This window comes from Triticum urartu, chromosome 5, assembly GCF_003073215.2.
Source record: "Triticum urartu cultivar G1812 chromosome 5, Tu2.1, whole genome shotgun sequence".
Classification (NCBI taxonomy): domain Eukaryota; kingdom Viridiplantae; phylum Streptophyta; class Magnoliopsida; order Poales; family Poaceae; genus Triticum; species Triticum urartu.
Window position 1 is genome coordinate 87,205,435 of NC_053026.1, and position 16,384 is coordinate 87,221,818.

The window sequence follows — 16,384 nt, forward strand, 5'->3', positions numbered from 1 at the left end:
AACTGTCATATTCTTTCTAAGCCGGAAATTTTCTAACGGCCTTTAAATTTTCATCAATATAATAGTAGTCTCCGGGACCGGGTTATCTTTCCCTCCATCGTCCTGGGGTTCTTAATTTGCTGAAGCTGGCAAGATTTGCTGAGTCATGTCATCGTAGCCCCCGAGTCTCAAGGTGACTCGAGGAGTTGGCTTGAGATTCTTCATATTTGACCGTGATATAAACCGGCATAAGTTGTATATCATTGGTGTTGATAGCATGATGTGAATCCACATAAGGTTGAGGTGACTGCGACGGGTTATAAATGATCCCGTATGAGCCGTGCCAGCAACTCGGCCAATGGTTCCTTCCAGCTGGCTATTTGAAGTTAACCAAACTGCAGTAGCGGCGACTTGTGCGCCTGCTCATTGAGTCATCCAGTGCAAAAAGCGGTTGATGATATATGATAATTTTCTCCAGAGTTGTTGGTAGAAAACTGGGCTACCCGAGCAGTGACTGGCTTTATACTCAATAAACAGCTCATGCAGACAAGTGCGGCCCGGTATGTTGATGTAGACCAGACCGTGATAGACGGACGGTAAAGACGACAGCAGCTTTAGAGGCGGCATAGACACATGAATCGGCCGCGGCTTTGTAAACCGGCGTGGACGGGCGAGTTAGCCACATCATATTGATGTAAACCGGTCTGCAGAATGGCGGCTTGCACATATATTCATCGATCTTGATGGCATGGTAAGATACTAGCGCATTATAATGGTGGCGCGAGTTATACATCCATGACACAACCATAGCTTTTGAAGTGAATAATTGTCCTGCATAAACAATATTGCAGACAAAAGCAAAGATAAACTGATCTTTGACAAAAATAATATGTGCTAATAAAATATATTTGAGATGGACATCACCTGATGTGTTTAGGCCGAAAAATAATCCGCCATGAAGTTGATGATCACTAGGTGAAGCTCAAATCCCTCACGGGTGAATCGGCCGCGGAAGCAGACAGATGAGTCGGCCATGGCGTTTATAAGCCGGTGCGGACGAGCAAAATTGTCCTCCTCATCATAAGCTGATGCGGACGCGTGAACTGGTCGCGAGGGCGGGCGGGCGAGTCGTCTGTGGTGCTATAATGCGGCGTGGACAGGCAAGTCGGTCGGCGCGTTGATGTAAACCGGACCATGACACGCCAGTCCGTGAAGCCGCGCGGCACAGCCGAACATGCATCCGTGGTATACCCCCACCCCCCTTTTTTAATAGTTGCCCTGCGTAAAAACATTACAGACCAGAGTAATTGTTGTCGGATGAATTAACATGTATTCATAAAATACATAGGAAAAATAACACCTGGTATTTTTTGCCGGATGCTGGCGCTGGATAATGCATAGTGCTGCTTTTGTTTTTGACAAAAGATTTGACCGGTTCTGTGTCTTTTAGTGCCTGAGGTCTCCACATAACCCGGCCAGAACTTTTTGAGCCGGAATTTCTGGAACCGGAACTTCTTGATAATCCGGCCAGAACTTTTGAACCGAAACCTCTTGATAATCCGGCCAGAACTTTTGATAATCAGGAACTTTTGAACCGGAACCTCTTGATAACCTGACCGGAACTTTTTTCATAATCTAGGTTAGAACTCTTTATCGACTCGAACGGAACCTTTCGGCGATTCGGCTGGAACCCTTTGGCGATTCGGATAGAACTTTTCATCGAGGCGATCGGAACCTTTTGGAGATTCAGACGGAACCTTATGTCGAAGTGCTCGGAACTTTTCAATAATCCGGCTAGAACCTTCCGACGAGCCGGCGGAACCTTTTGATGAGTCTGACGGAACTTTTTTGGCGAGCCAGCTGGAACTCTCCGACGAACCGACCGGAACTTCTTCAATAAGCCGGACGGAGCTTTTCGATCCCTAGGATATCGCCCTCCAAGAACTCAACATCACAGTGCGCAGGCCCCACGGCGGGCGCCAACTGTCGTGGAATTGTCATGGGAAATGTCCTAGTGTGAGGACTTAGTCGTGAGGCCAACACATCTATGTGGTAGCTTGATAGGGGTTGATCGGAATCGAGAGACACAACACACAAGACAAGGATTTAGACAGCTTCGGGCCCCGGAAAACATCATCCGATAATAACCCTACATGCTGTTTGTGGCTAGGTCTCATTATGCTCATCATGGAGTCGCCGTAAACCGGCTCTCCTAATTGTGTTAGCCTTAAGATTATTTTCCCTTCCCCCTTTTGGGGAGCCCTACCCCTCCTTATATATGTTGAAGGGGCGGTTTACATGACTAGTCCTAATTGGATTAGGATTACTCTATTACAAGTGGAGTCCTAGTCTTGCTTCCTTTGTAGGAGAATATTCCTTGTGCTTTCCTCATAAACCGGCCCACCATTAACATGAACCGGCCTTCTGGGCCTTGGGCCTTGTCATCCGTCTGACCCGCCCGCCGGGTCACCAGTGAGTCATAATGTTCAGGCGGGTTGTTTATAAACCGCCAAGTCAGGGGCGGGTCGCCAGTGAATCGCCAAGTGTCAACCTGGTCTCAAGTAAACCGCCAAGCCCGGCCGGGTCATATTTCCGGCCGGTTCATACGGCGGGGTATATCCCCGACAATGATGATGAGGACGACTCGGAGTAGGTTGTAGTTGCACCATAGTTTATCTAGTTGCACCGTAGTATATAGTTGCACTGTAGTTTAGATTTATCTATCTATGTTTGAACTATGTAAAATATCTATGTATCATTTTATCTATGACTGTATCATTTTTTATCTAAAAAAAATATGTATGCAACCTAGTCCACTTCCGTTTTAGCATGCCTGCTGGAGCTACGCGCGCGTTAAATTTTAACGCGGCTGCTGAAGCCAGTGCTGCCCGCCGCGCCAACCAGGCGATGGGCGCGCGGTAAAGTAATTTTTAGCACGCGGCGCGTTGGGCAGCTGTTGAAGATGCTCTTACGCCTAAAGAAAATACTACTCTTCAAAGCCAAACAAGCAAAGAGAAAAGGGTTAAAGCATAAACACTCTTTTTTGCCCTAAAAAAACTCTCTATTAGGAGAGTGCACGATGGACGCACACACCATATAAATGTGCGCGTCTTCTGCTACAGACCTACCCGTGGCAAGAGTTATGTGGTCAAGCTTACCACATATGCCAGCTGGTAGGCAGCTAGAGAGATTTTTTTTTCTCGGGTTTTCTTTTATAGCTTACCACATATGCCAGCTGGTAGGCAGCTAGAGAGATGAGATGTCGAAGGGTGAGGCAAAAATGTTTGGAATCCTCTAGCTGGTGAGAATTTGTGCCTCTCACTTTGGTTGGCCGCAGAGAACGCTATCACCAGTGTTAGAGAGAACATGGTCCACTCTTCAGTTCTACACCCGATTACTGATGCAGACATTACTAATGCAGACAACAGCAGGTTCTCTTTTCTCTGAAGCTGACAGGAGATGGCCCTGTTAATCTTTCCTTTGGATGATGTTCATCATCCAGGCACGCAACATCAGTGAAGCGCAGGCTACAGAGACCGTCCTCGTAGGGCACTGATCTTGTCCACCTGACCGTGCTGGAATGTTCCATGATTCTGATGGCCACAAAAGAGGCTGTACATGACGATTTTTGCGTGTTTATTTTGTTCATCACCATCCTCCACTATGGCGGTATGACAGTTTCAGGAATAAATTCCCACCAGGCATCAAAGTATCTGTTCTTATTTTCGCACAGCAAAAGCTTCCAAATATCTTTATATTAATAACAACAAGAAAATTATATTGTAGTTTTAAGGACAATATAGTATATTCCCAGCACCGACGTATCCGTACCAATAACATATCATCGAGGCAATCGTACAAACAATAGTCAGAATTGGGCCATCACATTCGCTGTCCACATAGAAAATGGTTTCATGTACAGATGAAGGATAAGATTACACTGCTTTCTTCCGCTTCTACTCTTCTCTTTCTCTACGCCTTTAGTCCGCCGACAAATAAAGAATTAGACAAAAGGAATGAACGCGAAGCTGTTCAGCAGCATCACCAATTCACTGCCCTGTAAATCTCTCCCCTTCTAGACAAGTCAGGGAGCTACAACCAAATTCAACAGTGGTTCAGGTCTGTTTCAACAACTCAATGTCACTGTACATTGTGGATCTCTGGGTCTCTGTTCTTGGAAGAGAAGCCTTCTATAGGTTTGAGAGGTTATGGTTGTGTAATAAGAGGGCAAAATTTTGTTACAGCTGTCATGACAATCTCTTGCGTATTGCTACAATCATCTGGTTGGAGATTTCAGTGCCCCGCAGAATGAGGTACAATACGAATGAGGCGTAAGCAAGCACTGCCACGCAGAGAATTGAGCCGTACAATGGACCTCGTATTTCAGATGAGAAGAAGTCCAACAAGAGATAGCCGTTGATTGTGATCAATAGTGCAGCCACTGTCCAGGTTACAGCCTGCATAGAGATGCCCAAACATGGTGAGAACGTCATCATCTTGAACAATGTGAAATTTAAACGAAGGGGCCAGAGAAAATAATGTTCAGGTGATCACATTACAAGGTTGTGCAAATGATGATTTAGTATATATTTGTCTAATAAAAGTCCTACAAAAACAAATAACCACTGGGGATAAGATAGTGCTCACTTATATTAACTAAATACATAAACCAGTGGCTTATGAATTTAGGGCAGAGGCTTTTGTCAAAACATGCACCTACATCTGAATTTCAGCAAAATCTAGAATCGTGAACCAGAAAATACCACAACTAGGCTCTAGAATTTCCACAAGGGAACACTGGCTACAGTAGTGCAATTATTTGCAAGCAAATGTGACAGAATTTTTAACCTAGAAACAGGCCTGCACACGAATAATCTTAAAACATACATCCCTCCAGAGAATATCGTGTGGCTAGGTAAATGCTTAAACACAGAACATCCGAGCATGCCAAAAAATAAAGGTGCACAATTATGAAGAAAAAAACAGGAGAAGGATTAGATCTGAGGTTAAGGAGGACTTACTTGCATTTTACGACCTATTCTAAAAACTCCCATGACTTGCTCTTTGGATACCAAGGTTATCAGAGGAATCAGTGCAAAAGGAATCTGAATTGATTGAAGCACATTGAGCCACTCATTTAGAACATCAAGTGCATCAGATGAATCGAAGAACAGAGCCACAATTATAGTCGGCACAATTGCGAAGCTTCTGGTGATCAGTGCCCTGAGCCATTTCTTTAACCTCAAATTTAGGAACCCACCCATTATAAACTGTCCAGCATACGTTCCTGTTATCGTGCTACTCTGACCGGCTGCTAATAGCCCAATCCCCCAAATGTAGAGGATAGGTAAAAAGCCCCCACCAAACTTCTCTTGTAGATATTGCCCAGCGTTTTCGAGGCCGATACTGCCGGCTTCCTTACTACCATAGAATCCTTTAGCGAAAACAGTTGTGACAAAGAGATTTATCATGAAGGATATAGCCAATGCGACCGTTGACTCTATTGAGTAGTATCTCAATGCTTCACGGACTTGGTACTCCTTTTTTGGGTCTATTTTCCTCGACTGCACAAGCGCTGAATGGAGGAACACGTTGTGGGGCATAATAACACAGCCAACAACCCCAACTGCTTGTCTTATTGTCTTAGAGCTCAATTTTGGAACCAAAATACCTGTTGATAAATTAGGCATGATCAATGGACAGGAGTGTATGGGACAAGTTAAATCAACAAAGGCTAATCTGTGAGATCCTTACCAATTAACAGGTCCTTCCCATTGGGCTTGGTATCAGTGAACATCCATGCGAAGGACACTGCCATCGTTGCAATCAAAACTGCAAATACAGCTTCCAGTTTCCTCACACCATAGTTCTCAAGAGAAAGGAAAATGAAACTGACAAAAGGTAATAACAAAGGTAAGTTGATGATTCAAACAATATAGCTACATAGCTTTCTTGCCTTAGATTATATAAATAGACGTATTAAAGGCACATAACTAAACATGTAAAGTACAGTGATGTTAGCCTCATCCAGGCCCAAAGCGAGGGTATAAATTCAGATAACAATATCAGTTCTACTAATATTATAAACAAATGAATAGTTCTGAATTGTGAGCTTGTGACCATTTGGAAAAAAGTATATGTCAGTATCAATACACAATTCAAGGACCATTCGTAGAATTCTGGAATGAGATGCAAATAAGAAGTAATTTCACAGAATACAACTCCTGTCAAAAGCATTAAATTAACATAAAGAATCACAGGAATACTAAGCAGTGGCTAAGAAGCATACTTTTGGATACAAGGTTCCTAACATATAACTCTTGTGAAATAAAATAATGTATGCATATGTCAGCAGCATTAATTCATCGTGCAAAAGCCAGTATAGACCTTCGCTTTATAATCAGAGGTCAAGAAAATCATACGGTACACTCATGCCACAATATCTCAGGATGAGAAGAGCACAACACAAAGTTTTAGGGAACAAAATCTAACAAGGAGATCACAAATAAAGTTGGCAGGAATCGTCCCCAGTAAGTTAGCCATTATTCAGGAAAACTGATTACTACTTGGTTCGGTGCTTACCCATGCAAGCCATCCCCAACCACCAATGTGATTCTAAGTTTTAAATAAAACCAAGTGCCAATCAATCGCATAACAAACTTCTCTGATCTTTTCACCGCAATGGTTCAGAAAATTACAGTTACTGTAGTTGCTACGTAGAAAAAAACGAATTAGAATTCAAACTTGAAACTTCTAAAATTTTGCAGATTCTTGTCAAGGAAGGTAAATTAAATGTCTGCAACCCTCATATCTCGTAGGGCAGAATGAATTGAAAGTGAGCCAAATGTACATCGTCAATTGTCACATCACTGGTAGTACAACCTCAACAAAAAAGATCAAGCATTCCTATAGCTTTGAATTAAAGCAAGCGTGCATAATGATTTACAATCAAATCTGCACCAAACCAACACCTAACCATGCTGGGTCCTCAAACTAATGTGAAACTACCATAAGCAGTAACAGTAAGCAAATAACTAACTGAGATCTAACACTAAAACATCACTCGAATGTCAATAGCAACGACTGGGACAAAAATCACTTTTCCGGTTTCTCGTCTTTTGAAAAAATCCCTAATGCTGATTTCAGACAAAAAGCAACTTATTTTGGAACTATTCTGTGATTCAGCACCTTGTCTACAATCAAATTACTCCAATTGCAAATAAAAAACTAAACAGCCAATGAGAGAGAGAGAGAGAGAGAGAGAGAGTCCAAACTCACCAGTCCAAGGCGGTAATGACAACGCCGGCCCAGAGCGGCAGATACCCATTGCTAAGGATCTTGATGGCGATCGCGCTGCCAATGACCTCCTGGATGTCAGCGCCGACCATGGCGACCTCGGCCATGAGCCAGAGCGCGCGGCGCGCCCAGTCGGGGTACTCGTCACGGCAGAGCTCTGCGAGGTGCCGGCCGGTGGCGACCCCGAGGCGCGCGGCGAGGAGCTGCACGAGGAGGCCCATGGCGGTGGCCCACATGAGCAGCCACAGCAGCGTGTCCCCGGCCGCGGCGCCGGCCTGGAGGTCCCCCTCGAGGTTGCCCGGGTCCAAGAACGCGATGCTCATCAGGAAGCCGGGCCCCGTGAAGAGCCAGAGCTTCCGCCACGAGAAGGGCGGCGACCCCGAGGACGAGGCGAGCTGCGCCTCCAGGTCGGCGTCCGCGTCCGGGTCGTCCGAGATGGAGACGAGGACCTTCTCGGACGCCTCGAACGCGCGCTCCTCGAGGTCCTCCTCCTCCTCGCCGCCGCTGCTGCTGCCGGCGTCGCCGTGGTCGCTCCCGGGCGCCGAGGCGGGGAGGAGGGCGCGCGCCTCATCGTCGGCTCGGGCCGCGCCGGCGTCTCCCGCGGCGCCGGGGACGGCGTGGGCGGACATCGAGATGCGTTTCTGTGCGAGTTTACGCCGCGACGGTGAGGTGCGTGCGGCGATTTCGCGGGGCACGTGGTCGGCACGTGCCAGGCTCCCCAACCGGATGCTTCGTGACTCCACTATCTCGACCCTTTTTGGACCCTTTTATAGTAGTACGCTTGTTAATCCTTCTCGGATCGATAGTGCAGCCTTCTGCTAGTCCTACTCTCCTATTGTGGCGATCAGGCGATGTCTATTGGTTGTCCATGAAATTTCTAACACAAGTATATAAGATATCATAAATGACAGTCTTTGCAATGCACTTTATTATGTCATGTTAATGTTTTTATGCTATTCACATGTCAATTTTTTGGAGCATGATCCATGTGACTCTTGTATGAAAATTCGGTGTAAAAATATATCTATCAGTTTTAACAAAGAGAAGTGCTACGCGGCGGGCGAGAGGCCAGGGTTTGGGCTGGTGGCCTTACTCACCGCGTGATACATGATCTTTTAAATGTGCGGTTTAACCGCTCATCTGTTCCCTTCCCCTCTTTTTTTCCCGTCATATCTTCCTTTTTCTTAAATCAGCACGAGCCCCCTTCCCACCATGCGCCGCAGGCAACCTGCCCCGCGACAGCAGCCTTGCTGCCCTGCTTGCAGCAGTGAGCAGCTCACCACACCAGCGATTGGTCGGCGCTCCTTGGTCGTAGGTTCTCCTCGTAGCTCAAGCTTGCGGTGTTTGAAGCTTTTCCGTAGCTAGTTGAAGGATTTTGCGCCACATGTCATAGCTTTCCGTGAACGCCGGTCACAATGTTTCCCTGATTTTCGCGAACGAGGGCTCCGGTCATCATCATGAATGGTTGTAGCAATTGTCGTCGGCGGTAGTAACAACTGCCAAAGACGGTCGCATCAAAATTGTCGGTGGCGGCATCACGGGTCGCATCATTCGCCATGAATGGTTGTAGCAACCGTCGTTACCAGTTGTAGCAAAATCTACAACAAATCATTGTCGGCGTCATCGCAGATCGCAACATCGCCATGAATGGTTGTAGATTGTCGTCGCTGGTTGTAGCAAACCTCGACGTCTGACCGTGTCTGGTGAAGGAGCTTTTGGTGTCGCAAGTTGTAGCACTGGCGGAGACAGGCGTCGCAGCTTTGTAGCTCGCGATCCTGTCGGTCGCATCATGGGTCGTCGTGGGACATAGATTTCTGGGGCATGGAGCTCGGGGTGGCAGCATGGTCGTGTCGTGGTGACCTACGTGCGCTCGCAGGCCATGGGCCCATCCCAATAGTCGACTAGCTGTGTCGCGTCGAATGAGCCATGACGCGTGAGCTTACTGCATGAGGAAAGGAGGAGAGCTGGTGGGGAATAGGGCGTCGACAACACAAAGAAAGGCAAGAGAGAGAGATTGGAAGGATGGCCTTGGTTTTATTGGGAGGAAGAGATTTCATGCACGAGCGTCACTTCCTAGTGGGGATAAGGTCATGAGGATAGAGGGATCCGTGTGAGACCTCGCAGCCATGTGGTGAAAGTGCAAGTGGCTAGTCTAGCTCGTCGCACGACCACAAACATTAACCCTTAATAAAATATAAAACATATACAAGTGGTTGGTATCTACGGATATGCACACACAAATTCTGGTTAAGATCGCAAATTAAATACAAGTGGCGCAATTGGTACTCTAAAAACAAACAAGTCACATAAGTGGCTTGTTGTAGAATGATATAAATGCCACAATAAAAATTACCAAAAACTGAACATTTTCCTATAACTTGGTCAAACTTGGGAAAATATAAGATCTTAGTAAAAACGGTGTCTCCAACCAGACTAGTGGGGGAGCTGGGAGGCATCCCCCCTCCCCCGGCCATGGACTGGGGTATGACGCCCTCACACAAGCTATAGTTTGCATTGTAGCTAATGTAGATCAATGTTGCACTGGAACAGCAGGCTCGACCCCTAGTGCTAGCCTAGTTCAGCCCCTAGCCATGGCGACATGGGAGGCTCCCTAACCCACTACATTGTCGGCCCTCCCTCCTAGGCATTCCTTCCTATTACTGTCGTTGCTAGCCGCTATTGCACCAATGACGAGACTCACTCCCATGCTCCTCCTGTGGTGGCGGGCTACCCCAATGGTGAGGTCCCCTTATCTCGCAGCGTGACATCTTTGTGGCGGGGCGAGGAGACGAGCGCTCTGCTTGCAGGTGGCAGTCTACGCCCCGCAACGTGGAGATACTGGTGTGAGGCCCCTCCCAATGCTCCACCTTGTACATGTGCTAAGGCTGCCATGTAGGCAAAAAAGATGATGTGGCAAGGTAATTAAGAAGAGAGAGATGGGTGTGGTGACCCCAGGAAGAAACAATGCCAAGTGCGGGAACCTAGGGAAAACACTTAAATGAAAAAAGCACACCAATGCATGAACAACTTTAGTTGCTAAATCATTAAATGAAGGATGCTTAGCAACAACAAGTTAAGCACCTTTTGCATTGGGAACTTTAGTTGCTTAGCTCTTTAATGTGCTTAGCATCCATTTAGCACTAGTGCATCCTAGGAGGTCTGATGGGTTCAGTGCAGTTGTAGCTGGATGATACGTCTCTGACATATGTATATTTTTTATTGTTTTATGCCATATTTATACTAAATTAGCATATATTTTTCACCAATTTAAATCATTTTATATTATTATTATTATGGAGTAACCTATTAATCCAGTGCCCGGTGCTAGTTGTTCTTTCTGCTGTTTTTGGACTTTTCAGGAAAATTATTTTATCGGGCTCAGAAAAATCCTGGAGGTCCTACGCATCAGTTGTCGGTATAGGAATATTGCATATGTCGTCAGCATCGAAGGGGTGAAAAATTGCTTAATCATTTCCACATTCCACTCTTTCCTATCTGGCAACATGAGCTGATTCACCCACCGTAATCTCGATCTCCTGGTAAACGAAGCTGTCTTTAGGCCCTCCTTCCTCGGGATCCATTGGTCACATTGGATTTGAATCCTCTTACCATCCCCAACGCGCCAAATAATGCCTTTTTTCAAAAGCTCGAGGCCAGCTTCAATGCCTCTCCATACCGGAGAGGCATCCGATGCAAACACAGTGTCCAACAGATTGCCATGAGGGTAGTATTTTGACTTAAGCACCCTAGCACACAGACGGTTAGGTCTGTGGATGAGTCTCCACGTCTGTTTGGCCAGCAAAGCTAGATTAAATAGATGCATATCTCTAAAGCCTATGCCTCCTGCCCGTTTTGGTTTTGTCATGCGCTCCCATGACATCCAGTGCACCTTGCGCTGACCATGTTCATCTCCCCGCCAGAATTCTCGTATCATTCTCTCGTACTTCTCATAGAAGCCCTTGGAAAGGAGGAAAACACCCATTATGAAACATGGTAGGGCCTGTACCACCGAATTCACATGTACTTCCTTGGCTGCTATGACATGAACTTCTCAGACCAGTCATTTCACCTTTTCCCAAACCTATCCATAATAGGCTGGAAATTTGCATCCTTCATTCTTCCTTCCTACGTCGGGAGCCCCAAGTACTTAATCTCAAAAGTAGAGGATACAACCCCCGAGGTTTCCTTGATTTCCTCTCTAGTTTCCTCCGGGCATAGCTCACTGCAAAGGATGGAGCATTTGCTCTCGCTTAGTAATTGACTTGTGCCTTTTTGAAATTCTGCTAGCACTTTCTTGATGGTTCTGGCCTGTTTAGTCATCGGCTTGAAAAAGATCAGGCTATCATCGACAAACAAAAGATTTGAAATGCCTGGGTTGTTTCTGGCAATTTTTAGTGGGGTCAGATTCCCATCCTCTATCTCTCTTCAGAACGCTGACAAGGATATCCGCCAGAAACAGGAATAGATAAGGACTGAGAGGGTCTCCTTGGCGAAGACCTCTAGACGAGGCAAATAGTTCCAACAATTCTCCATTACATTTGACTGAGTAATGGATTGAGCTTACACATTGCATTATCCATCCTGTCCACTTTTCTGAAAACCCCCGCTTTTAATAGCACCTCCTTCAGAAAATTCCAGTCCACCCTGTCGTAGGCTTTTGCATTGCATGGTATTTGACTGAGTAACGGATTGCATTGCGTGGCACCATCAGAGAAACAACAATTTCTCGGTAAGAAGTTCATACAAACTGGCCACCAATATCCAAGGTAACATAGCTCTAGAACCTTCGAGTTCCAGTCGGAGTGCAGATGACCGCAACATTTGGGATATGATCTGGAAAGCGGACGTTCCACCGAAAGTGCGGATTTTTGGATGGAGAGTGGCCACTAATACCCTGGCAACAGAAGGTAATAAGTGCAAACATACTATCATCCCGGTCGCCACTTGTATGATTTGTGGCAATGGAGAGGAGAATGAGTTCCATGAGGTAATTGCATGTTCCAAAAGTAGAGCGCTGAGACATGCGATGAGGGATGTGTGAGGATTACCTCCAGAAAGGGAGTTCAGACACACAAGCCAGGATTGGTTACATGTGTTGCTTGATGTAGTTCATCCGGACATGAGAGCAAAAAAATACTGCTCTTCTGGCGTTGTTGGTACCTAAGAGATGACTGCATTCACGGCGATGGAAAAGAGACTATCAGGAATTCAGTGCTCTTCCTATAGAGATATGAGGACGAGTGGAAAAACGCAAGCCAGAAAGTTTTATCAGAGTCTGACAAAATTTGGACAACATTGACCAGTGTGCAACCTCGGACACCTGTTGCTCACCATTCAAAGTGGATGGCACCTGCGGCTGGTTGGGCAAAAGTCAATTTTGATGCTTCTTTTATCCCTGAAAGCAGCCAGTGCTGGGCAGGAGCAGTAGCCAGAGATCACAAGGGCCTCATGTTCCTGTCCACTTGCAGGAATTTGGCCCATACAGTTAGCATGGAGGAAGCCAAAGGACGTGCTGTGCTCGTTGGCCTGCATGCTTTGGCAAATGTATACCAGGGCCGAGTGATTCTAGAGGCTGGTTGCAAATCAGTTGTTGATGCATTGACAGCCGATGTGACAGTCCGGTCCTCATGTTATGGCTTTATCCTGGACATAAAAGCTGCACTCACTTCATTCCAAGAACACAGGGTGCTATTCGCTAACAGGGCTGTAGTCGGGTGGCCCATGAACTCGTAGTAGAAGCCAGGCGAGGTGACGACCAGCTGATCATAGCAGATGTCCCGGATAGATTAAGATATCTAGTGCAATCTGAGTGTTCCACTACCTGAGTTTATACTCTGGCTCTCAAAAAAATCCTAGAGGTCAATGACATAGGCCAGGGCCTGCCTATTGCCCCCACACGCCCACCACGCGGGGTGCGTGTCCCTATCGTGTGGGCCACCTGGTGCTCCAATTTATTGTCTCTCGGGCCCCGTTACTTCATATACCACTGAAACCTTTGGGAATTTATCACCCTAAATTTCCCACCGCTACGCACCTCTATTTATTTGTGATCCAATCTGGAGGTCTTTTTTGGTACTCTGTCGGAGGAGCAAATCAGCTCGATGGCCATCTCCATCGACTTGAAGGCCATCATGATTGCCCGTGACTTTGAACTATGATCCATATCATTAGATCTCTCTCTCTCTCTTGTTTCTCAATACAAATATCACATGATATGCCCTATATATAATTGTGATCCATTTGATGTAATCGTCCAGTGTGTTTGTTGGGATAAGATGAATTTTCACTTTATAATCAAATTTATCCATGATTATTTTTTCGATCTACTTTTTATTATTTGCATAATTATTATTCATATATGCTCTCCGATCTATTATCCTTTCTCTAGCCAAGTTTGGGGTTTGATCTTTAGAGGGAGTTGTGTATGATATTTGGTTTCAACCTTGCAAGTAAGCTACCATAGTGATAGATAGTGGAAAATGCTTGTATTGTGTTATTGCCACTATGGATAAAAATATGGTTCTGCACTTGTCCTTTGAACGGAGGGTGAAGACAATATATCATTTACTGCATGTCATCATACTTACTGTAATACTCTATTTTACTTAATACTTTGAGAGGCATGCTGGATAGCAGTCTTTGCATGGAGTACGTATTAGCTATAGATGCAGTTGGATAATGATATATAGATTTACGGAATATGATGCTCATATGCTAACTATGCCATGAATGGTTATACTCATAAATATTGCACTTTAATCGCTGCCCAGCTGTAATTTATTCACGACACCGTTGCTTATCTTTGAGAGAGACTACTAATGGACCTATGGATCCTGGTCCATCTTTTTATATAAAGCATTCAATATCTTTTAATACCTTGCATTTACTTTTCCATTAATTTCCACCAATCCGTTTAACTACTTTTGTAACTTGCATAGCTAGTGAGATTGACAATCTCACTAGTCTTGTTGGGGCACAAGAAAGTTCTATTTTGTGTGTGTAGGTACTAATCATTGATTGCAAATCGCATAGCTCATGTTTGTTCAATAAATCTTGAGGTCATTTGAGGGAAACAGTTGTTTGCTATAGATCCTTGCACTTGGGAGCTCAACAACTTCCTAGTTGAGAGGAAGCACTGGGCGATTCAGATCTAGTCGTTGGACCTTGTGCATGCCCGCATGCGTAGCATGGTATCGTCGCCGGGAGTGTGTAGCTATGGTTGGTGGTAGACTTGGTGGTCAGTCGGTTTCAGGCAGGGGAATGAGAATTTATGTGGAGAGAAAGCTTCGTCTCCTGCCCTTAGTTAGAGCCAGCAACAATGATGTCCACGGATGTAGTAACCTTCATGAAGGCAGAAGGCTTTGACGCCGTATTGTGCTCCTATCATCCCTCGAAGTTATTGCCCAATGGAAAACTCATATCTACCTTTGACCAGGTGATGAAAATGATTCACATTGTTCTCCTCCTTGGAGGCCTCGCCTTTTGAGCCGGCGCGGGCTCGCAGGACTAGTGGTTGGTCGATTCTCTGTGTGGTAGTGACGCAACTTGTGTGGCAACAATAATGATGGCTAGTGAAGCTATGCCGTACCTTGTCCTTCCTATGTCGATGGTCTGGTGTGTCAGCTGGGTGTGCCTATGCTTGTTTCTCATTGTGAAAGAAGTCGGGGATGTGTGTGGCACTACCACTGCAACAATGATGGCTCGATGAGGGTGCTTTAACCATGTAGTGCTCTCCAATTGACGCAATGGGCTATGTTAATGCGATAGTCACAACTTTATCACGGAAAACCTCATCAGCAAAATCGAGGTTACCTTGTGCTCCACTCTTCGATCGACTATTTGGCGATGCTCTACTACTCGGTGTAACCTCTGCACGATTAGTAGGTTCGTTCTTGTACAAGGTGAATGTGATAGCCTGCCTTAATAGGGATTATAGACTACTCATATCAACAAGGAATTTCTTCTTTTCTGGGAGCCCATTCAGAAAGAACTTCAAAGTTAAGTGTGTTCAACTTGGAACGATTTCAGGATGTGTGACCAACTAGGAAGTTGGTCCCATGTGCGCACTAGTGAGGACAAAGTGCGCAGGAAAGACTAGTGCTAATTGTTGGGGAACGTAGCATGCAAATTCAAAAAATTTCCTACGATCACACAAGATCTGTCTAGGAGATGCATAGCAACGAGAGGGGGAGAGTGTGAACACGTACCCTCGCAGACCGAAAGCGGAAGCGTTAGGGTAACGCGGTTGATGTAGTCGAACGTCTTCATGATCCAACCGATCTAGTACCGAACGTACGGCACCTTCGTGTTCAGCACACATTCAGCTCGATGATGTCCCTCAAACTCTTGATCCAGTAGAGGGTTGAGGGAGAGTTCCGTCAGCACAACGGCGTGGTGATGGTGATGTGATCCGCACAGGGCTTCGCATAAGCACTACGACGCTATGATCGAAGGACTAAACTGTGGAGGGGGGAACCGCACACAGCTAAGAGAACAATTGATGTGCTATGGGGTGCCCCTGCCCCCGTATATAAAGGAGGGGAGGAGGAGGTGGCCGGCCCGGAGGCGCGCGCCATGGGGGGAAGTCCTACTAGGACTCCACTCCTAGTAGGATTCGCCCCCCTTTTTTTCCTTTCTTCACCAGAGGGGAAAAGGAAGGATAAGGAGAGGGAGAGCGAAAGGGGGCCGCCGCCCCCTCCCCTAATCCAATTCGGACTCCATGGGGGGACATCCACCCCTTGTAGCCTCCCCTCTCTCTCCATTAAGGCCCATGTAGGCCCAATAATTCCCCAGGGGGGTTCCGATTGAAGGAAATATGCCCTAGAGGCAATAATAAAGTTATTATTTATTTCCTTATTTCATGATAAATGTTTATTATTCATGCTAGAATCGTATTAACCGGAAACATAATACACATGTGAATACATAGACAAACATAGTGTCACTAGTATGCCTCTACTTGACTAGTTCATTGATCAAAGATGGTTAAGTTTCCTAACCATAGACATGAGTTGTTATTTTATCAATGGGATCACATCATTAGGAGAATGATGTGATTGACTTGACCCATTCTGTTAGCTTAGCACTTGATCGTTTTTGTTTACTGCTA

The 16,384-nt window shown here is 45.8% G+C and overlaps 1 protein-coding gene across 1 annotated transcript; it reads right to left on the bottom strand.

Annotated features, from left to right (window-relative positions):
* Positions 1-3,835: 3,835 nt before the first annotated feature.
* On the bottom strand, positions 3,836-8,029 carry LOC125508023 (metal transporter Nramp6-like). The gene is made up of 4 exons (XM_048672570.1): positions 7,258-8,029; positions 5,734-5,870; positions 5,001-5,650; positions 3,836-4,436 (listed from the first exon to the last, which is right to left on the bottom strand). The coding sequence occupies exons 1-4, from the start codon at positions 7,902-7,904 to the stop codon at positions 4,227-4,229; spliced, it is 1,644 nt and encodes a 547-aa protein (XP_048528527.1). The 5' UTR covers positions 7,905-8,029; the 3' UTR covers positions 3,836-4,226.
* Positions 8,030-16,384: the final 8,355 nt, after the last annotated feature.

What these genes read in the sequence shown, in the direction of transcription:
- LOC125508023 (XM_048672570.1), bottom strand. Translation starts at nt 7,904, where the DNA reads ATGTCCGCCCACGCCGTCCCCGGCGCCGCGGGAGACGCCGGCGCGGCC. An exon ending in GTCATTACCGCCTTGGACTG is followed by an intron (nt 5,871 to 7,257) that starts GTGAGTTTGGAC and finishes ACCTTTTGTCAG; the next exon opens with TTTCATTTTCCTTTCTCTTG. An exon ending in TGGGAAGGACCTGTTAATTG is followed by an intron (nt 5,651 to 5,733) that starts GTAAGGATCTCA and finishes ATTTATCAACAG; the next exon opens with GTATTTTGGTTCCAAAATTG.